A 23,897-nucleotide genomic window follows, 5' to 3' on the forward strand; every position below is an offset into this window, starting at 1 on the left:
CCTGTTCCCCCCTCCTCGCATTGCCCCCACCATTGACTTCCTTGGTATATCTGTTTCCTGTGATTAAAATACTACAAGGTGACAACACTGAAGAGGAAAAGGAAAGTGGGGGAGGGAAATGGGGGAGGGAGATGGGAAGGCATATATTGAAAGGATGGTTCCCCCAGTATCACTTACACACAGAGCATTCCCCCCCCACACGCACACACTGTGTTAGTACAGCAGTCCCTCCACAAGTCAGAAACAGCCCGCTGAGGCACTAGAGGATACACCTATTCCAAGCTGCAGACACAAAACTCTCCCTTCCCTAGCACAGATGAGTCACTGAAGAGATCTCCTTGGCAAAATTTTGGTTCTGCATTTCTCTGTGGCTAGGGAAACTGTGCCACACAGACACAACTGAAAGTATATAGCACAGGCTGATGGACTCCAAGGAGGAGGAGGCTATACTTTCAGGGCGTGAGTCAGAGGAAGGATGCAAATGACCAGTACCCAGAGGCCATACCACAGCATGAGGCCCACATCAGTTTTTGGTCCGAGGTGCTTGAAGGTGATGGTTTCAGGCTGGGTTTCAGACACTGCTTGGGTCAGGGATGCACAGCATAAATGTTACATGTTCTTTTCTTTGCAGCTTGCTAAGACGGAGAGAAGAATTAGGAAGATAAAAGGAAATCCCAAAAGACTAGGGATCCCTGTAAGGACAAAGGGGATCACTTCTAGCACTGGCTTTGTGGCAGTTCAATTTTCCCCAAAGGATATGACATGAATATATCCTTCTAAATCATTTTTACTGCAGTGGACTAGCAGAGCTCACACAAACAGCTCTGAGCTGGTGGAGGAGGTAAGGGTGGCTGCCTCTAGAGCATATATCAGGATGGCTGGAGCTGAAGGAGGATCTATGAAGAGACAGGTCATTTACAGCAATGTGAAAGAAAGTCTGAGGTGAGAAAGATAGAAAATATAAAGAAGTTTCCTGTAAAGGAAGGTGTGTACAAGAAGCATATCTCAAGATAAGACTGTATGCAAACTTACCCTGCTGCAAGGAAATACTATAGACACACCGGAGCCTTGCTTGAGCTCTCCTGTCCCTTGGTTTTCCATGACACGGGAATTTCATGGCTCACAATCATATGAAGATCCTAGTGTGAGTCTTACATCTAGCCACCCTTGTGGCTAAAGGTCTTTTCTGACACCTTCAGCAACTGTCGTAGATTTGCACAGGGTTTGCTTTCTGTTCTAAAATCCTCATTTTCTGTGTATTTTTTTTATTATTATTATTTTTTTAGTGTGTGTTTGCCATGAGCTTGTATGACTACAGCCAAGGCAGCAGAAAAGGCATCCCCTGAAACCATATGAGTGTCCTCTCCATGAAACCCTCTGCTAGAGCCTAACTATGTACTTCCTAGAAACAGGCCCAAGTAAGTTGGGGGACATGAAAGTGGGACTTTTGCTTCCTTTGCAAGTAGAAAATTGCCTCCTGATTGAGGAGTGCATGACATCCGTCTCCTAGCTTCTGTCCTGTGGTAGGGTTTGCTATCTTAACTCTGGCATGAATTGTACTCAGCCCAAACAGTACTTTTTTGAGCTTGCTTGATCATGAAGTGGCACATCTGTTTATCCTTGCTGAGACTCTAAGTGGTTAATCAGGCCTCAGGCACAGCTGATAAAAATGAAGACAGAAAATGAACAGCCTATCTGAGGCCACACTTGTCCCAGCTGATGGAGGTCATGGAATCTTTGTTGATGCAATTGTGTTCTTCCCTTTTCTTCTGCATCTCCCACTCCTTTCTTGTCTCATTCTGCAAGGTCTAGACATGAATAGGGCAGAAAGAGAGAGGGTATCAAGTTAAACAATTTCATTTCTATTGTTTCTTTCTTTCCATTCATGCAACATCAGCAACACTGGAAGCTTTAAATCAGGCCAAGAAGTCTCCTAGATGGAAAAGCAAAAAGGCTGAGACAGTCACTTGGCAGAACTAGTCTAGGCTGCAGGGTCTGTCTTAGAGAACCATGGCTCTGTTTAGAGCACTAAGAAAGCATAGATCTTCAGTTCACAAAACTCAAGAGCAGAAAGACAGTAATATCTTTCAGAAAAAAAATATATATATATACAGTCCTTGTCACTGACACTGCATATATGCTGCAAGTGTAAGTAAGTGTGGTTGACAGCAGTTAGTGGAAGGAACAGGCAACATGAAGATGTGACTTCACTGTTTTAAGTTATTCAGATACTTAACTGCGGTCAGTGGTGGGATGATACAGCCAGCAGTAAAGCCCCTGGTGCTGTATCCTCATTAATGTTATTACCTGAGGCAGCTAATTGGAGCTGTGAGGGAAAGACCATCCCAGCAATGCTCACGCATTCGTTATCCTCCAGCATGGTCCTATCCTGATCTGTAATAAATAGGAAGCTTTTGCCCCAAGCAGACAGCTGGGATCTCAAGCCCACTTAAACATTTACTTCAGTCCCAAAAATGCTTAAAATTAAGCATGACTTCAAATGCTTTGTTGGTGAGGGATCAAGTCTTTCCTCTTTAGCTATCCCAAAGACAAATTGCAGCAGTTTACCACTGGCAAGTTGTATGGACTAATTAGCTTAACTTTAGGAAATGCTTTAAAAATGACACCAAGCTGAGTGTTGCAGTCAATACCAAAGAAGGAAGAGATGCCATTCAAAGGGACCTGGACAGGCTGGAGAAGTGGGCCCATGTGAACCGCATGAGGTTCAACAAGTCCAAGTGCAAGGTGCTGCACCTGAGCCGGGGCAATCCCAGACAGGAGTACAGACTCGGAGAAGAACCCATTGAGAGCAGCCCTGCGGAGAAGGGCTTGGGGGCTCTGGTGGACAAAAAGCTTGATGTGAGCCAGCACAGTGCGCTTGCAGCCCAGAAGGCCAACTGCATCCTGGGCTGCATCACCAGAGGAGTAGCCAGCAGGAGAGGTAGGGGATTGTCCCCCTCTACTCTGCCCTTGTGGGGCCCACCTGGAGTGCTGTGTCCAGGTCTGGGGCCCCCAGCACAAGAAAGATGTGGAGCCGTTAGAACGGGTCCAGAGGAGGGCTACAAAGATGATCAAGGGGCTGGAGCACCTCTCCTATGAAGAAAGGCTGAGAAAGCTGGGCATGTTAAGCCTGGAGAAGAGAAGGCTCCGGGGTGAACTCATTGCGGCCTTTCAATACTTAAAGGGGTCTTATAAAAAGGATGGAGAGCAACTCTTTACTTGCATAGATAATGATAGGACATGGGAGAATAGTCTTAAACTAAAAGACCATTTAAAATCTTAAATTTGCACAATAAGCTTTCACCAGTGATGCTGCCGGCAATATTCAGGGTAGCTAAGAACATGACTTGTTCCTCTGAAAGTGTTCTGAGCTGTCTGAGGCCCCTTTCATCCATTTCATAGGTACAGTAAGTCTGATGGCTTATCCCTCCTGTGAACTGCATCCTACTCTATAATAGCCTTTTAATGGCCTTTGCAGGGGAAGAGAGAGAAGCAGATGGGGTTTTGGCCTTCCTGTCATGAAGCACTTGACTCAGAAATGTCTTGCAAGGGACTTGTGACTACTTTGCCTAAGCCTTGGGGCAGTTTGGGTCCAATAACTACATCATGTTCAAAGCACAGAGTTGCTACATCCCCAGATGGTTCAGCAGCTTGGAGTATTTGGGGATGCTATGAAGTTAACACGGCTAAAACCACCAGAAATTCTGCCCATGAGGTGCAGACAATATTCAAAAACAGCTTATGGGATTAGGAGACTAAGAAAAGAGGGACAGGAACATCAAGATTTTAACTGCTTTCTGGCTGCCAGAGTCCGGGATGAAGGTAGGAGTTAGTATCATATGACAGTGTTGAATGGCCACTGTGTAGCAAGCGGTCCTCTGAAGTTTGGATCCCATTCATCTCACAACCTCTGCAACTGTCTCAGAAGACATAAGATCAAATTGCATCAGCTAACTTGCTGCCACTCTGTGGTGAAAGGGGCGGGGAGGTGTAGCATGAAACCATCTGGAAACTGATGTAAGAAAAGGGTGTGGGACATAGCATGCTTGCCTGCCTTGGTCAGGCTACCAGCTGCAGCTTCAGCAGAGCCTCACTTTGTTGTTACCTCTCAAAGTCTGACTTGAGCAAGAAAACTGGTAACCAGGATGGCTCATTTTGCCTTGGTGCAGAAGGCTTTATTCTTCTTTTCTCTGTTGCTCCTGATGAGTGGACAACACTAAGCTCGAAGTGCTTGGCTGGGACATGAAGCAGCCACAAAACACAAACTGTTATAAAGCCAGTTTAAAAACCTCACGGTTTTATAAAACCTCTTTACACTTTTCTTATTTGGAATATCATGTCTTTATTAATATATTATTGTATTTGTATGTTAACAACACGTGAGCATTTCCTCTTGTTTTGCCTTTATTGCAATGAAGTGGCTTTACCGAATCAAAACGAGACAAATAGGTATTATCAAAGTGAAATGTTTTATGATTTATATATTAGTAATATATAGAAAGCTGCTTTTTCAAATTATCTTCTGCTGATTGGACAAACCTCAAAAGAGACAACTCCAGCTTGTAGCCAAGATGATGATTTCTGTCTTTGTCACTTTGTAAATCGGCTGGATGATTATTCTCTGAAATTAACTACATAATTCATTGCACTGTTGTCTAAGTTAATCATATTTTTAAGTCATTGTTTTTCTTATATACATAGCGCTTCAACTCTCAGAAAATGAGACACTTTCCTCAAGGACACCATAATAACTACATTACTAAGATCATGAACAAGGCACTGAAATCTAACTAAAACTTGGCAACTCTTAATAAATGACAATTTTCTGTATGCTGCTCTTTAACTGAAGAACAAATATTGATCAAGCAACTCTGCTTGCCACCAACACCATGCAGTTTTTTTGAGCTAGTCTTAAAGTACATATTCTTCCTCAGTCAAACCAGTGCTAAATTCTCAGCAGGGATAGATTCAGGGGAACTACAGTGATCTCTATGTAGCTATCACATTGACTTTGACTTAACATTGCTGCTGTAAATTCCTGGTTTTATGACAAATAGGAGTAGACACTAACTGATGTGACAGGAAAGTACATTAGAACCTAAGTGGAGTTGTGTTACAGAGTGGTGAAATGCCCCATTCAGATGTTCGCATTGTGGTTCCTGTGCAGAAATGGGTCTGCAGTACATGTTTTGAGAGCACCCTCTCCTGGGGGCAGCGGTGAAAGCTGCTCTTCTCAATTGCAGAAAATCTCTCATAAAGCATCTGTTAAAAGATGGATGTACACCAGAGGAGCAGGACAAATGGAGATCAGCACTGCACAAAAAAATAAAAATAAAAAATAATCGCAGCACTCTGAACCACCTCCTAAATTTGCATCCAGTACTGTGTAATTGTCCCAGTGGATTTGACTTGGATTTTTAAAATGGGGTCATTGCCTATGTTTATACCATGGATCATTTCCCAGACTGCAGAGAGCTCAAGAACAGGCTTGGCAAACCTCTGCTAAACTTTCGCTATTAATGTGAATTTCTAAGAAGACAATATATGTCCATAGAAAACAGAACACCACTTTGATCCAATTAAGAACAATTCCTATGCAGCTTCATGTGTGGCTTTGCCCTGTTGGCCCTCTCTAGTTGGTGCACAGCAGAGGTGGGTGGAGAACACCTAGACCTTCCTTCCATTTACAGGGTGCTTTCAGCTTCTCGCGTGCTTCATGTTTAAATGTTTGCAGTGTTTTTTCCTTTTCTTTACAAGAAAACTAACTCATTTTAATTGGATTGGAGTAGGGGGAAGTCACCTAGTGTTTCAATTAAAAAAAAAAAATCTTTAAAATGTTATCCTGAACAGAAAAATCATACTGGCAGAAAAAAACTTAATATTGCAATTAAAATACAGTCTAAATGAAATTTACATACAAAACTTATTGTACATAGCAGTTTTTACTTACCAAACAATCTTAACACTTCACCCTGCTGTATAAACAATGAGATGTGGGTTCTTTTCCATACCTCAACAATATTTGTTATTTCAAAATAAAACATAGGTAACACTATCCAGTTAAAAGATAAATATTCGTAATTTATAGCTATGCCTTTATAAGGTAAATGACATTAAAACTGTACTGAGTAATGCAGATTATGTTCTTCTTCTTGAACAGGAAAAAAATAATTTTTATATATCCACAGATATTTTGGTTAATAGCTCAGAGATTTTGTTACATAAAAATCAAGTACTGAAATGAGTTGATCCACTGGAAATGGCCAATGAAATTTTGATCTCACTAAGGCCAAGAAAATGTTGCTAGTGACTTCAGCTGAGCCAAAAAGTTCTGCTGTTGGAGGGCTCCCTTACTGCTACCCAAATGCCACAGCATTTCCTGTGAGCATGCAAAGCACATTATTGAACAGTGCTGGCTCTCAGGACCACAGACAGTCAGTTCAGCCTACTCCCTTTACAATGGTGTGTGAGCACAGGCAAATCAGATGTACTGGCTTCTTTACTAAAAGGTAAAATGAGGAAACAGAACACTTAAAAAAAAAAAAATCCCCTTACCTCCTCCTCACTGTTAGAGCAGGACCCTTTAGAGATCTTTTCAGCATGCAAAATGAGATTATGGCCTGTCAGGCAATGGAGAATATAGGTAGCATCAAGGGTTACATGCCAGCTGAGAGACTATGCTGTGGCCCCACGTCATGGGACTGGGCTGTGTGATGCACATTCAAGCTGTAATGCAGCATCACAGCTTCTCTCCTCACAGCTAGATGAGAGAGCTCAACTGTGGCATATAAAAGAGCATGTGATGCAGTACTGTATGGGAAAGACACATGGGATTCAACAGGTCTGACCACCTGTGCATCATGTACTACAAAGTGAGGCCTCACCATTGGTTTGAAATATGCTAAGGCAGCAACTAAGTGCAGTAAGAACTATATGCTCTCCCTTCCTACCAAAGGGAATAAGCCATGCTGAATCTATTGCTCCACGGCAAAGGGGAACAGAGGTTCTGATGTCAATGGTGTTGATGTTTCTTGATCCTTTTCAGGTTCCGTTTGAAGATAGCAATGTCGTAATAGTTTTTAAACTTCACTAGGAAAATGGGGATTGAATGATGATAGTTAACTTGACCAATACTGCAGCTAAGGCTGCTGTCACTTGGCCAGCTGTGGTGAGAGGGATGACATCTCCATAGTCCGCTGTAATGAGTGTGATCAGTGCCCACCAGAAGCAAAGAAGAATGTTAGTGAAGTGTAGCTTCTTTTTGTAGGAAGGTTGACTACCCAGCAACTCCCCATAGAAAAAGAGAGAGACAAAGAAGAGTGTCTGAAAGGTCAAAATCATCAGCAGGATTCAAATCTCTCTGAGAATAGACTTGAGGGTGTAGCACAGAACTCTGAAGATCAGTGTTGTTTCTATCAGGTTTGGTATCTTCAGGAGTTTGAAGAAATGGACAATGCAAGTAAAGCCCAATCAAAACACCAGGCTTGTCATTCTCTGAATTTGCCCATCCACAAAGAGTTCAATATAAACGGGGAAGAGGGAGAGGAAGTCAACCACATTCAAGAGATTTTGGAAGAACTTCTTGTCTGGACAGAAACAAAATTGCACAGAGAACTCAAAAGTAAACCAGAGAACACAGAAAAGCTCCAGATGAACCAAGTAGGCAGCCTGGTGGTAATAGGGTTCATAGTAGTTGTGGGAGACCTCAGCACTGCTAACAAAGGTGAAGGTAGCAGTAAAGAACTCAAATTGTGCCTTGGTCTCCTCACAGAATATGAGAATTCCAAAGACGAACAGCAGAGAAACAAAAGTCAGGCACTGCAGAGGGAGGAAAGGGCATATGTGCAATTAGTCCAACAAACAGGTATCGCATAACTTCACAGCCCCACCACAACCCCATGATCCCCTCTACAGGCACAGTACAATTCCAGACAATCTTTTTCAAATCACCTGATCGGCACTGTTTTGCACACATGACATGTATTTTCTCCTTTCAAATTTGAAAAACCACGGAGAGGATTGGGTTCAAAGAAAAAATATACTTAACTCCTGTATCTGAATTTGTAAGGAAGGAAAAATATCTGACATGCTGGACTAATGCAGACAGACTTACACTAAGGGTCTCTCCAGGACAAAATATTGGCTCAGGATATGCCAGCAGTGCAGAAAAGCATCTTCTGTTGTCTCAGACTTGCATTTGTTGCTCAGCATACCTGAGGTTTGAAAGAGGCACAGGGCATGCATTTTTTTTACAGAGAACAGGGACAAGAGGTGAGAAAAATGAGGTGTCTGTTAATGAGAAGAGAGAGGTTTGTTGGTTTGTTTTAATCTGGTACTCCAAATATGGTTATCAAAGTCCCAAACTCATTAGTATTTTTCACGGACCCATTCCAGTAATCCCAAAGGGCACAGGCTGTGTGCATCTCCACATATAAAATTACTTTAGCACTGAAAGAGGAAAAGTTTTTTTCAAAGACAGACCAAATCTTTGGCTGCCACCTGCTTCTCCAGCTCTCTCTTCTTTCTGTCTGGACTATAAGGCACTGGTTATCAGTCTGTTCACTTTCACCCCAAATGTCCAACTCCTCTAACTGCACTTCTTTGTTATTCAGCTTCAGCCAGCAGCAGGATGCTACTTGTGCCTCCTTTATCTCCCCAAAAGCCAGCTCTTCTTCTAAGACTGACCTACAGGTATCTATGGGGCAGTGGAAATGCTTGGTCCTACAGTAATTCAATATGAGGCTAAAGATCTCAGCACTCCTATCAAAAAAGAACACTTTAATGGTGGGATCATAGTCATAGATGCTTGGGGCATGGGACTCCATGAGGCTGCACAGCTTAGTCCATGGAAAGGTGCGAAGGGTGCTGCTCTATGTCTCATATATGACTCCCCCAATATTCAGGATGATTTTTTCCTTGGAGTCATCTGTCTGTGAGGGAGGCATAAGTTGCCTCAAGCTTTTGTTTATCTTCAGTGAAAAAGAGAACACAAATTAAAAGTAAAGTAGTAAAGTTCTGGGGCAGGAAGGTTTTCCAGGATACCTCATTCCAGTGCTTTTAAAGCACATTTTGTACAGGAAACCTATATCTCCTATGAGGAGGAAAACCTCTGCCATTCCCCATCATATTCAGTGCCTGTTCCTACACTCTGCTCCATGGTTGTTTTGTCTAAGCACTTTTCAGGAAATGCAAGAAAGAAAATGACAAACATACGGCTTGTACTGCTCCCCCTCTCAGCCTCTCCCCAGGGGGAGAGAGAGCACAGAGTCCAGAGCTATATCACCTCTCCCTCTGCAGGAAGCTGCTCCCTACCTGGAGCCTTTATGCAGGACTCCTAGACTAGATAAAAATGATAAAAATGTAGAACAACATGCTTTCTACTCCTTCAGGGCTGTCTCACATATCTGAAGAGCATCAGAACCTACTGCCAAGGCCTCTGGCATCAGAAAGCACGTTCAGTTGCTTATTTCCTGTAATACATCCCTTGACAAGCATCACACATGTGAGGCTTGACCCAGCATCCCCTGCATTCAGTGTAGAACTTCTGCTGACTTCACTGAATGCAGGATTAAGCGTAAGGGCTACAAGGGTGCAGACATTGCTTTGTACTTGCTGCACAGGTATCCACACGTAATGATTCTAAGCAGGTTAGAGCAATTACTCATTCAGAAAATCTGAGCTACATTGGCCTCCGTTGCGTAGCTGTGTAAAGAACACAGTGTTATTTGAGATCCCTGCTAAACTTGTCTTTATCTGTTTAGAATTTCAGATACCTCTCACTTAGCATACTAATCCCCATGTGAGAAGTGAGCCAAGAAGTAGCATTTCATATTCTTACCTTCGCAACTCTGCAAACAGAGGAAAGGAGAAGAGACTGGGAAGAACAGAGACAAATTCAGTGCAAACATAATGTTCGGTGGCTAGTGTCCAAAGCTCAAGTCTCAGATGCCAAAAAACAAAACCAGCCAATAGCACAGAAGAGGTGCAGAGGCCCCAGTCTCTCATTCTCTGCCCTACCAGCAGTCACTCTCCGTGCTCTAGGGAATAACACACAAAAAAGAAGGCAACAGCTGCCAGTACAGATGCACTCCTGACTGCTCTGCCACCCACTGCTCTCCTAACAACTTCAAAGGGCCAGGGTGTTTGGTGAATACGTGGAGCTCAAATGTCTTACAACCAATTAGAGATTAAATTGTCAAGCCATAGAAAGGCAGATAGAGCATCATTCTTTCTTAGCAGTGCCTTATTCAAATTAAAATAACATAAAAAACAACAGAAGCAAACAACCAACAACAACAAAAAAGACTCAACCCACATCTTCTTGACACACTCCCTCCTTTTTAATTGGTTTAAAGGGCTTTTACTTCATTTCTGGGTACCCCAAAGCTTAATCTTTTGCACCCCCTCATTTTAAGTGCATTTATTGGTCATTGATTACTTCGGGAAGAAGTCTGGCACACAGTTGTTGATCCCAGTCAAAAAAAAAAAAAAAGAAAAAGAAAGAAAGCATTTGCACTGCACATTAAATTTCCTTTCTGTTGATATTCCAAGACTGTTTCTAGGTATCACCTCTGCTTATTTCAATCCCTCTGGAAAGAAATCAGGAAAAGGAATTTCCCTCTTCCCAGCCAGAGCAAGATTATTCAGAAAGGCTCTGGAGGCTTCTTTTTCAGTTATACAAGAGAAAAGCAGTTTCAGGTCCTTTTAGAGAAAGTATTATCACAGTTTACCTCCTGGATTTTCTTTATTTTAATCCACTACCTACATTACCCTGATACATTGAAATCTCTTTTCAAAGAGGTTTTCTGTCTAGGCCTTTTTAGCTAAACAGCAGTCTGGTTCTTCGTTCCTCACCGGTACTTCACCTGTAGGTACAAGTAACCACATTTGCCCTAACCATCCAGATTCCCAAAGTACTACAGAGACACCACAGACAATCTTGTCCTCTTCTCTCAGCCGATACCACATTAAGGCTGCAGAAACTGGTATAGCAAATTGCTGCCAACCTTGGGTGGGTCATTCAGGACAACAAGCCATCTTTGCCCACCACCTCCCAGTTTTGCACTGAGCAACCTCATGGCCAGACATCACAAACAAAGCAATAGCACAAGCATAATTCCCCTTTGATCCAGACTCTGAAAGCACATGAAGCATGTGAAATCTGTGCTAGTTCAGCCTTTGCTTCCATTTCCCTCTATTACAGACATCAAATTCTTCACATCTTTCTTGCTCTCCAGAGAGCGTAAGAATGAAAAATACTCCTTTAAATTTAATCTCTGATATGTCTCTGAGGATATGGAAGCAGGAACAGGTAGTCTGATCAAGTTTGATGCATCCTATCTGTTCCACAGCATTGCAGTATTTGGCTTTTACAGACTTTGCATTGCAGTTGACTTCTGAAACCCTGAAAGAATTTGGAAAGCAAAATGACACGATGTTCCTGTACTCTGAATAAGACCCCTTGATTGCAGTAAACAGCTTGTGATTTCAGAACATTTTTAAAGCAGATGAAAAGTGCTACTCCATTTCCAGAGAACAGGGCCCTGCTCCAATTTTTGTCCCTGTCTCATACCTTCTGAGATTTCACTTTCACTGCATGAGACACCGCAGGAGTTTGGCAACAAATGTCAAATCTGTTCCCTCAGCCTTACAGTTCTTCTGAGTAATGAAACTTTTGTTTCGTTTTGACCTACCAAAGAACACAGCAGACTTTTGGGGGTGTGGGCATGAGGCTGAACTGATATATTATTCAAACATGGCATTTTAACAGACCTCATTCAGCTTTGCTGGACACTGAACTGCTTCAAATGCTGATGACTAAATCCATATACTAATGAAGTCTGAGCAACCTTCTTATTTTCCAGTCCCAGAATTTCTGTAGCATTTCTGTCCCATAATTTTCTGTATTTAACAAATATTTTGTAATGGGCAGAATTTCTAGATTTGTTTTTCTATTGACTCACACTGAGAAGCACATGTTCTGAACTATGCAATCAGGTATACTCATGTTAGTCCAAAGTAGCGTAGGCTTCATTAACTGCACTTGTGCTAGAATATAAAAGGAATTTTAGCTTTCCAGTATAAGCAGAGAATGCTCATAAAAACCTGTTGAGGATGATTAACAGTTCTGCAAACAAAATCTTGCTTCTGAATATTGAATAAAAAGCTTAAGCTACCCTAAAATCCAGACAGTCTTGAGGAAAGACAGAACCAATCTACAGAAGGGCCTGTAGCTACTCAGAACAATCCTCAGTACTGTTGAAAACAAGGGTCTGAAAGACATCTCATCTGGAAGAAAAGTCCTTTTGAATATTTGGAACAAGCATATCCACCCAGTTTCTTTGGCCTCAGACATTCATTAAGCAAAACCGTTGATGGAAATTGTCTGTTCTCTTTCTCTTTCAACTTACTAACAGGTATTTAAACTCAAGAGGGTCACTGTTATTCAATATTTTCCTAGATATGGACTCCATACACTAAAGAACAATGGAGCAAGTAATCCTGGAAATCACTTCCATGCACACGAAGGACAAGAAAGTCATCTGATGTTTTTGCTTCTCCTTCTGATTGACAAAAACCAGACAGACTTCACACCTCCTCAGCCTTCAAGCTAGGTAGCTGATTCCTCCAGAGAAAGACAGACTGTTCTTCTGATTTGTGGGATATTTTCTTGTAAAGAAATTAGATATCCAAAAGTCTGACCTGTATGGTTAAGCAGCTTCAACAAGTTTTGGCATTACCTGCTTGTATTCTATAGGTTATATAGGAGATGGGTGAATAGGCTAAAATCAGGATAACATATTACACTTACCTTTTCTGAATGTCAGGCTAGGTAAAAATGTCCTTTTGTACATTGCTGTATGTTCTTCCTCAATAAGATAATATGCAAGAAGCTGAGGCACTAACTACAACATCAATTTGCTCAGGATCATAAGGCCAGATACCTCCTGTTACATCCAGCAACAAAGTCTAAGTCTACCCTTTCATCAGATCACAAAAGGTAAATATTTACATCCAGATAGAATGTTGTATTGTCACCCTTCACAAACATTTTTTTACCTCTATATAGACAGAAAATAGTTCTTTCAATTTTCTGCACAACTTGGTTTTATGTCAATGGGTAACATAAATATACAATAAAAAGAAAAGTATTTTCTTAGTATTTTTCAATTTCTATGCTGGCAAAAATTACAGATTCAGCTATTCCCCAACTTAATCTCTCAAATATGTTTAGAGAAGAGAAACAACGCAGCAGACAATGAAAAATTACCTACAAACTGTTTTTCAAAGAAAATGGTACACTACAGAATTTCATATAGGTGCAGCCATAAAATCAAAACTTTTACTAAAGAAGGGGGAGGTGAGTGGTTGTCCCCTTATTTTGGAAAATCCATGCATTTGTAACCCATCCATGCAATGATGATTTTGACCTCCTGATGTACTCAGCTTAAGAAAGGGAAGTAAATCTGACTGGAAAAAAAACAGGTGGATACATTAATCTAGGTTACATTACATAAACCATGACCTTTGATCAAACCCCAGAACACATCTAAAACTTGTATTTATAACACACACTATACAATTCGTTATGGACCAATGCAGGAAAGCAGCTGTACTGCAATCAGAATTTTACTGTATCAGCACACGCCTTTGTGTATTACTGTGTCTAAGGAGCACTATCTTAAGAGTTCCCTATCTGCTTGTTTGGATGCAGGTCCCTATTCCCCAGGCATGCAAAATGATTTTCCAAAGTGCCAATTTTTGCAAGTTACAGCTGCACGAAGAGGGCAAGGTGGTGCTCTCAGGAAGGTACTATCTGAAAGAAAATATTAACAGAAATACTTTTTCTGTGATCTCATTTACAAAGCTTATTTACCACAGTAGTAGAAGGATTGGATTTTGGTCGATTTCTGCTGTGGCTCAACTTCATTTTTATCCACTGCTTTTGCTTAGGGTCTTTATTCTCCTTAGTAACAGAAAATCTATCAATCAAACAAACAAACAAAAAAGTTCAATTTTTTATTATGATTATTAATTTTAAAATTGTTAAATTTAAATGTCATCTAATGTGATTTGACTCAGATCACACATCAAGCTCCTGGTAGGGCTGAAAACCCCCACATCTTGTGTATAATACTCTGTATTTTCCAGCGGGTCTTCCTAAGTAACCAGAACCTAAGGCTTAGCTTTGCTGCTGGCAACGTCACTGAGAGCAGCTCCCATGGGCTTCCAGCTCCAGCACGTTTTTCCCATCCCACCTTGCGGTTCTGTCTTCCCCTGGCCTCTAACATAAGCATATTCCTGGGCTCGCACAAACTGCCCGACGAGAATCATAGAATCACAGAATCACAGAATAACCCGAGTCGGAAGGGACCCACAAGGATCATCGAGCCCAACTCCTGGCACCACACAGGTCGGCCCAAAATTTCAGACCATGTGACTAAGTGCACAGTCCAAACGCTTCTTAAACTGCGACAGGCTTGGTGCAGTGACTGCTTCCCTGGGGAGCCTGTTCCAGTGGGCGACCACCCTCTCGGTGAAGAACCTCTTCCTGACGTGTAGCCTAAACCTCCCCTGCCTCAGCTTGACACCATTCCCGCGGGTCCTGTCACTGGTGACTAAGGAGAATAGATCGGCGTCACTGGTGACTAGAGAGAATAGTTCGGCGAGAGAACAGGCGATTAAAACAAACAAACAAACAAACAAACAAACAAAAAAAACACCACAAGCCCCACGACCCAGCACCCGCCCGCCGCCCCTGGGCAGCCGGAAGCGGCGCGCCCCGCCCCGGGCCGGGCCGGCGGAAGCCGGGCGGGGGGCGCGGGGCGGGCGGCGGCATGGCGGGCAGGCGGCAGTGGCTGTGCGGGACTCGCAGGCGGCTGAAGCCGCTGCGGACGGTGGTGGCGTGGAGGGGCAGGGCGGAGTGGGACCAGGTGATGGTGGGGCTGTACTGCGGGGACGGCCGGCTGCAGCAGGAGGCGCTGGATCGGGTCTCGGCCTGGAAGAGCCGGTACGGGCCGCGCGCCGGCGGGGAGTGGGAGCGGGGAGCGGCCCTGCGGAGCTGTCGCTGCCTCCCGGGCCGCCCCCTGCGGTCCCTGAAGCGGCCGTGCCGGCTGCGCGCCCCGGGCTGCTCCGGCACGGCCTGTCGGGGCCGCAGGGCCGGCCGCGGTGGCGTGCGCAGCCGCGGACGCCTCGCCCTGGGGGGCCCCTTCTCTGGGCAGTCGCCTTCGGACACACGGATGGCGCCGGTGATAGGGGGCGCGGGGGGAGGCAGGAGCCCTGCGTGCCCGCAGCTTCCCGGACTCGTTCTGCTCAGGACAGCGCGGCGCTCTGAGCGCGTCCGGGGCCCCCACGTCGCTTTACTCTGTGTTGCCTCTGCTGCACCGTAAAGGAATCCGGTCCAGTTATAGCGACTCGTGCTGTATGAGTGACATGAGTGCTGACGTTTGGCATGTCAGTAGGTACTCATTTAACCTGCCTAGGAGCAGCTGTTTAATCACTGTTCCAAATAAAAGTCTTCTGGAAGAAGCCTTACTGTCTGCATACCTGTTCTCAGGCTGCTTAGTACCACAAAGCACAAAAAGTATTGTGAAGGCTACCCTTTTTGTAGGGGGAGTGTATTCTTGTGAGGCTGCTCATCATTTCTTTAATTTCTAGGTATGGCCCCAAAATGCCTCTTGCAGTGGATTGTACTGCCGAACTGATTCGTTGCAAGGTTCTGGATTCATCTGGCAGACTGAGGTCACACGAGCTCATCCTGTCCTATGGTCTGGCCCTTGTAAGGTAGGACTCTGAAGGCCTCTGTCCTGCAAGGAAAAGAGAGATCTGGATAGAGAGCATTATTCAGCTGTCTCATTTCACTTTAGGTCTCTGGGACCCCAGTGTTATATGGTTTGTGGGGGATTTGTCTCTGGGGTTCCAAGTTTCTTTGCAGCTTTTGATAAACTTATTTATCTTTTCTGTAACCTGCATGCAGATTTGTCAACTTGATCACAGAAAGGAAACAGAAAATGGTCAGCATTCCACTGAGACAATTAGCCATAGAGGTAAATATTTAATAAAAGTTAACCAATAACTTATGTATATACAGAGAGCATGTACGTTGGCTATGAATAACATTAGGAGGAGTTGTCAGGGTCATTCTTTCATAAGCAAATAATGGATACGGATGCCTGTACACTCCAACTGCAAAGCTTTGAAGGTGCTTGATGTTCTTTAAAGTCACATTAGGAGTAACAAAGGCTGATGATGTTCACTAAAACATTTTGAATCCTGTGTGATTGAATCTTTAGATGCAAATAGTCCCACTTGACATACATGCCACCTGTTTTTATTACTGAGAGATGGAAAAAGAGCTAAATCTATAGTTTATAAATTCAATTCTTTGAGAACCAAGATAATGCATTAAAAGCACTTAGTTATATTTGCAGGCATTTTCATCTTGTCATTCTCAGTTGTTTAAGGTGAGTTTCTGTTTGGAGGATGGAAGATTCAAGGTGTAGTAGTAACTTGAGTCCTTTTATTGCCAGCTGCACTGAGCATCGTTTCTGGGTTTGAACAGCAAATTTTGATAGGGATGAGCAGATAGTATTTGAGACTCCTAGATATGCAGCCTTGTCCAATGACTCTATATGGGAATGGAGAATTGTCTTTTGTTTGTTTCTTTTTTAAGAAAAGTGCTGCTACTCACTTTTTAACACTGATCAAACTTGCAAATAGAGACCTTTAATAATTAAAGTCAGTTATCCATGGGAAAAATGCAAATACAACTTACAGTATATATGATTTGAGTATTTTGTATGATATGATCATATCTTCATTACAAACTGTCATCCAGAATGTTTCATTAGTTTAAATACAGTTTAACTGGTTGATACATCATTAAGTTATACATAGTGCCTCTGACTGAAAAGACAGCTGTTGTTGCAAGAAAAGTTGAAAAACTTAAACTGCGAAATCCAGCGTTTGTATGGATGCTAGGCCCCAGGAGGACCGGGGTCAGAGAGGAGGGGTCTCAGCCCACCCTTGAAAGGGGAAGCTAGAGAAGTGGTTCCCACTCGGGAAGAGGTTGTCTGCAGCCTTGCAGAGCTGCATACGGTTGGACCCGATGCCGTGGGAGTTGTGTGGTGATGCCTGTTGCTGCTTTTGCAGGTGGATATCCCCATCTGGGTCGTGGATCTCCGCCATGAGCTGACCCACGGGAAGCTGCCCCACCTGGCTCTGTGCCGCAAGGGTGAGTGCCACTGTCAGATGGTGTGGGAGGGCCTTGCCTGCAGTGCACTCGGGCAGCGGTGTCCCCTCAGGCCGCATCACAACAGGTACAGAGCCCTGAGGGGAGCAGCCCTCCCTGCTGGGGCCCTGCTGAGCGGGCTGCGGGCTCATCCTCATGGGGAGAGTTGTGGTGTGAAACGCCTGTGACGGTGTGCCGCAGCCTTGTGGGGGTAGCTGAAGCGTGCCCATTGAGGAGCATGCAGAAGAGGAGGGGAAACCAAGGCTGTGGAGGGGATGTTGCTCTTCACTCTGCCCTGCCTTCTGTTGTTGGGAGAGGTGGGGCAGAATCCCAGTTTTTGGGAAGGGGAAAGTGCAACTGGATGTAGCCAACGTTAGGCTTTCAAAAAGGACTGGAGGTTCTCTAACTTTGTGGGAAGGAATGACCTTCCATTTGATGGGGCAGGTGTTCGGAGACTTTCTCCTTCCCCTGAAAAAAAATACTGGAAACAGTAGTTCAGCCCTATTGTTTCTTTACAGCACATGAAGTTCACGTCAGGGAAGGAGGTGAATGCTTTTCCTGATGGTTTAGATGTACCCAAGACTGTTAAAAAAATCAGTTTAGGGGGAGATGCAGTAGGTAACGCAACCCTGAATAAATGACCAGCTCATAGTCTATGAAAGAATTCCTGGGAATTTGGGGTTAAACACTGAGGAGCCAGAGACATAACCTTCGGCAGGGTCCTAAATTGAACTTGGTAGCAAAATATTGATGGGATAAAAGGGTTTCTCTTTCCATTCTATCTAAGGTATGCCTACTGTAGTCTGCACCAAAAAAAATAATATTTTTGCTTTAGACATTGTGTTGATAATGGGGCTATAAAAGAATTGACTTGTTTTCTCATCAGAATGCCACTGCTGGGACTTAGTTTCCGCTTAAATGTGGTGTAGCTTGAGTAAGGAGTGTCCAATCTGTTTTGTTGCCAAAAAGGCAGTGGGTGGGTGTTACCAGGGCTGCAATACTGTGTTGTGTGGGTTTTTGTTTTGTTTTGTTTTTCTAAACTCACTCACATTTTCATTAATAGAATTGTATGTGATTTCAGGGTTTGTTAATGGTGTTTCTTTTCACAGTGCAAGTTAGCAATATGCCACCTGCGTTTTTTGTTAAATAGGAAAGTAAACCTCACTGAGAAGAGAGTGTTTTATGTTCTCCATTAGGTTGTGATGTTGTGCTGGACTGGCTACGAAAGACATATTGGAGCCGTCAGTTGGGCAATAATTTGTGTGAAGAAAGTGAGGAGGAGGAGGAGGAGGAGGAAGAGGAACAGGAAGCGATGGAAGCAAACACAGAATTGGACAATGACACATGGGAGGTTCAAACCCCACAGCATGAGGCCTGTCAGAAGCACAAGGAATTCCATGGTAGGTGTCCCTGGAACAATAGCAGATAAAAAGAATTAGATCTGTCCCATCCTAGCAAAACAGTGTCATCTTTGATCCCTGACAACGGATAAAGGTATACCTTCAGCTCATGTTTTGGGATTGCTTTTTGGATCTTGATGGATTCTGTGGTAACTGACTTTTCTGACCTAAGTTCACTGAATTAGTCGCATAAAATCTTTTACTTGTATTGAATATGCAGTATCGTAATCAGTAACAGCAGTGACACAGGGATGGTTTAAGACCAAGCATTGTGAAAGTTAATTCTAGTGTCGTGACGGCCATAATTTTGGGATTGAGATGGCTACTGAAAAAGTAGACTATGTTCCTTTTACAGCCCTCAAAACATTGTCAGTTCATAACTTGAGCAGGAGCAGAATAAAGGCAGTTCAGCTAGTTTCTATGTACTTAGCATGTAGACAGGAAATCACTAGCTGCCAGTAGTATGTTTAAAAAAAACAACACACACAAAAAACACAGGTGACTCAACCAGAAAATAAGCTGGTAAGACATAAAGTGCAAAAACAATGGCAGAAGTTTGGTAAACTGTTCCAGTGGTTGCTTTTTCATCACCAGAAGTCTCTGAACCCTATAATTAGGAGCTTTACTCAATAGATTTGATTGACTTACTGGAGGAAGCCTTCTAGTCTGTTTCAAGTGAGATTTTAGAGTAGCTTCTCTCAGGCTGAGAAAGTTGGGGTTCTTCAGCCTGGAGAAGAAAAATCTCAATGGACACCTTATAGTGGCCAATTTATGGTTTTTTTTTGAGCTGTCTGCATTTATCCAACTTGTCTTTGTCCACTGCTAGTGATAAAATACTGAACCCCTAGTTCAACACCACTTGATAAGATTTACATTGCGAGAAAAGTCTGGAAGTTGCAGGAGTCTTCAGAGTATTGCCTAAGACAGAGCTGCAGCTCACAGCTGTAGAACTGCAGAACTAAGCAGCTTGCCTATATACAAGAAAACATTGTATAGTTGATCCATTCCCTGTTTAAACTATATATTTATGCTTATTTCTAGAAAAAGTCAGAGATGTGCTGATATCCTACAAAGATGAGCAATTTCGGGTAAGGTGCTATTTCATAGAATCATAGAATATCCTGAGTTGAAAGGGACCCCATTAAGATCATTGAGTCCAACTTCTGAATTATATCCAAATTATGTCCAATGTTCATCACTTAAAATTGGGTTTAGAAGAATTTACAGTGTTGGTAGGTAGGTTGTTGACAGAATACAAACATCAGCAAAAAAAAAAAGTGTTAATTCCTCTAAAGGATAAATGTAAGGCCTGAAGTCACTGGAGAAATAACTTTAGCTTTCAATTCATTTCTCACCTACTTTTTGAATACTTGAGTGTAGGATTCTGATGGGATCCTAGTGGTTGCATTATTCAGCTACCCCACCACCACCACCACCACCAGCTGTTTTGTCTTTAAAGCTTTTCAAAATATTCCATCGTCACACTGTCAAGTCAGAATGGAGAGAGTTATATTTGCTTGCAGTTTGAGTGTGCTTTAAAGCAACTGTTCACAGCCAAACAGCTGTTAGATGTACAATTCTTTTCCTTGCCTTCTGAAAAAATATGGGGAGCTATGAGGGAATTCTTTTCAACCTGTATAGCTCTTTGGTTTGGAGGGCTTGTCTTTTCATTCATGCTTTCTTATTTCAAAGAAATTTAATAAAGTATAATTATAAAAATGACTAGGCATGTATTGGGCCTCTCCTGTCATCTTAGAGGAAAAAGTGAGAATTTCATTACTGTTCCTGAGCAGAAAAACTAATTACTATTTCCATAAATTCAAGGGTGTTTTTTATTTTGGTTTCGTATTTTTTGGTCATTTTCCCAGGATTACTTTGTTTTGAGGGTAATGCGAAGTAGGGGAGTAGGAAGAAAGATTGTGTAGAAGGAGAAAACCTGGGCTTTGCGTTATTCTTAAAACTGCAAATGATAAAAGTTCCTGCATTCTTCCCATACTAGCTTTTCTTTCTTCATTCTTTCCGCAGTTCTGGGTAAGTTAAGACATTTATAGGAAAAACACAATTGTAATCAAAATTAAGTTTGTTTTCATCCCCTGGCAATCATAGGAGCATTTAATGACTAAGGCTTAATGAAGTAATTCTGTCTGCAGTCTAGGGGTTTATATATGCCAATCTCTCTATCCCATTAACAGCTGTTAATGAAAGCACAATACCCTAAGACAAACTCAGTTTGAACCAAGTAATCTTGATTTCTAGGCCCCTGCTTTATTCTCTAATCCATATTCATTTATTAGATTCAGCCAGATAGCCTTCCTTTTATACTGCTACTGCATTATATTCAAGGATGTAATATGTTGCTTATTTTTAGAGACTCCTTGGTGCCACCTTTTTAATGCAGTTTTTTTTTCTGAGTATGACATGACTTATATTAATTTTTAATATACCCCTAGGAAAGGGAACTTTGTGAGTCTTTTTCAAGTGCTCTTTATGAAGTACATATCACATGGGCATCTGGTTTTCATAGCAGTGCCTTTCTGTTGACCATTGGAGTATATTTTCTGTTAACACTTGGATTTTTCCTTCACTCAGGTTATGCAGACAGTCCAGTCTGTTTCGAAGTCTCGAGAATTGTGGACTAATTCTTCTTCAGAGGTGGACTGGATTTTGGCTCAGATCAAAGACTTGATGCAAGAGAACAGGTACATCTCTGATAAGGAACTGAGGTGAAAGGTACAGTGCAGAGCTGAGCCTGTACACCTGTTGCACTACCTTTTCACTGTGTGTTGTTTAGCTGATCCTGGAAAAGGCAATTGGTTGATTTCCTCAACATCTTTGAGCACTGAGTTGTTAATCTATGTTAATGAATAATGTTTCTCATGCTAGATGGTCTCCTAAGTGTTGGGTGCTGTCTCTGTTTTTACTGTGCTGACCCTCAGGCATGTCAACATCTTCAGTGTCTTCAAAAGCTCTCCCAAGAACCTTGGATAGACTTTGATTTCACAGTAATCTTTAGAATTTTTCAAAATTGTAGGGCGATAGTCGGCCTCTTCTGTATTTTATATCCTTCTACTGCTACAGGGCCTATTGGACCCAGCGTGCTGACACTTTATTATTGCTGTATAAATTTGCATGAAGACCCTGTCCCACTTCAATAAATGTAATCAGTGTAACTCTAGAGGGGAGAGACAATCAAATTATAAACTTGAGCCATATCTTGTGATGTTTTAAATATAGATATATATATATGTCATGCAAGCTGCCGATTAGCTTAAGAGGTTATCAGATCTTGTGCCAAAACAAAACACTGAGAAAGAGACTTGCACCTTGCCCATCAGTGGCTGAGCGTGGACAAATGAGCAAGAAGGCATGAAGTTTCTATATCAAGAAGCATAACTTATTAAACATGGGAGTTCTATAACACTTAAACTGTTGCTAGAAGGTTGGAAGGTATTGGTGGAAGCAAGCAATTGCACCTATTTCTGATTCTGATACCCTTTCTCTAAGCATCCTCTCTGTTGGCCACTCTCAGGACACTGATGGACTAAAGTCTGGCCCAGTGGAGCTGCTTTATATGTAAAAAGATATTTGAGCCTGGCATCAGTTACATGATAGAGAGGAAACAGATTGCCACAATACAAAACAAGAATTGTGAAAGGTCTGAGTGAGAACAAGAGACTTCAATCTTACGTGAAATGGGTTTGGTAGGGTATGTTCAAGCAAGGGGTGTAATGTCTTGGTAACAGTTAAAAGATCTTAGAAAGACCCGTTTCATATAATGAAACTGAAGTAGTAAAGATCTTAAGGTTGTTATGTAGTTGGGGTTTTTCCACTGTTGCCTTGCTGGCATGCTCTCCTATTAGTTTATGACTGCAAGACTTAATTGTCATGACAGTACTGTCTTATAAGTATGTGATCAAGACAAGTAGTTCATTTGGTAAATGCCATGCTTTTGATTCACTTGCTGTGCACTGATTCTCAAAAACATGCTTTTGGTATCCTGTGAAAGTGCGTTGAATCACATCCTAGCAGTTCTGGTCATTAACTCTGTATGAACCACTTGTTGCACCAGCTCTTGCTATTTGTCCCATGCAGCTGCGCAAGCTGTATTCAGCCCTGATTGTGTGGATTTCCAAAAGAATCAAGAATGTGCTTCAACTATCAAATTAAATCTTCCCCCAGAATACTCAGAATCTAGATGCTTTTGACTCCATTTGTGGCCTTTGAGGCACCTGTGCTTCCAAGTAGTCCTAATTTAGCTGTGAAATACCACATGCTAGGAGATGAAGAGAGGAGTTGTTGTAGCTTCGTTTTTGAAACCCTTGGAACTGATGTGATATGTGAAGCTACAAGCACTTGGAATACCCAGCCAGTTTCCAGGGCTCTCCAATACTTGTTCTTTACAACCTGCACAGCCAAACCGTGCTAACATTTTTCCCTTTAAGTAATTTCAAGTTTCTGTGTCAAGTACCTCACGCTACATCTTGCTGTGAATTTCACAGGTGATTCTCAGAACTCTTTAGGCTGAATTCACCATCTCATCTGTTCTTAAATTGTTAGAATGGACAGCTAGTGAATGGGATGGGATTCTGAGGCAGGGCTATTGATTAAAACTTCACTAGTGGCTGGGCATTATTGGGAGGGCGAGGATGTGGGGAAGCTGCTTTTGAGTTTGTTCAGTGAAAGGATAATGGCATATGTGAGTATTATGACATGAGATCCTAATATGGAGATACCATTTACCCCAAATGTGTAGTAAAAAGAGGAATTTCCCTTTGGAAAGACGCGGAGTATTTCTCTTTGGAAATACTAACTTTAATAAAAAACACCACCAATGACAACAAGCTAATATCAATAGCTAATTTTCTTCTTTGCAGTAGACTGAGTATCTCTAGAGCGTTTTCTAACTCTTAAGATACTGGTAGCAGTCTGACTGGAGGTGGTGCTTGTGTACAGCATCAACAGTTAACCATAGCTTGTGGTAAGTAGCCTATCTGCTGATAAGGTTGGTTGTACTTTCCCCTCACTTCTGAAGGGTGCTCTCAAGCAAATAGCAAATACTCTGAGAGCAGTATGGCAGGAGGATCCCATGTTAGCCTGTTTTGCAAGAGTTTGTTTTCCTGCCATTAGCGTGGCACCTCTGAAACAATTTAACAGGCTTGAATTCAAGTGCTGCTTTAAGCTGTTTGAATCTACTTTGGTGGACTTCTGTTCTATTCAGGGTGATGTAACCAGAATATATATATAGCAGCCCTTTTTTGCATGGCTGT

The 23,897-nt window shown here is 42.4% G+C and overlaps 1 protein-coding gene across 2 annotated transcripts in view; it reads left to right on the plus strand.

Annotated features, from left to right (window-relative positions):
- Positions 1-14,804: 14,804 nt before the first annotated feature.
- LAS1L (LAS1 like ribosome biogenesis factor) overlaps positions 14,805-23,897 on the plus strand; it is a 29,805-nt gene continuing 20,712 nt past the window's right edge. The window contains exons 1-7 of one of the 2 annotated variants that reach the window (XM_035541332.2): positions 14,805-15,010; positions 15,658-15,783; positions 15,977-16,046; positions 17,152-17,233; positions 18,427-18,630; positions 19,672-19,718; positions 21,220-21,329. In XM_035541332.2, the coding sequence (XP_035397225.1) occupies positions 14,838-15,010; positions 15,658-15,783; positions 15,977-16,046; positions 17,152-17,233; positions 18,427-18,630; positions 19,672-19,718; positions 21,220-21,329 (812 nt within the window). In that variant the 5' untranslated portion in view covers positions 14,805-14,837. Of the gene's footprint in view, positions 15,011-15,362; positions 15,462-15,657; positions 15,784-15,976; positions 16,047-17,151; positions 17,234-18,426; positions 18,631-19,671; positions 19,719-21,219; positions 21,330-23,897 lie in introns of those variants that run through there. The other variant, XM_035541333.2, reaches the window with a different exon arrangement.

Source organism: Cygnus atratus, chromosome 13, assembly GCF_013377495.2.
Source record: "Cygnus atratus isolate AKBS03 ecotype Queensland, Australia chromosome 13, CAtr_DNAZoo_HiC_assembly, whole genome shotgun sequence".
NCBI lineage: Eukaryota > Metazoa > Chordata > Aves > Anseriformes > Anatidae > Cygnus > Cygnus atratus.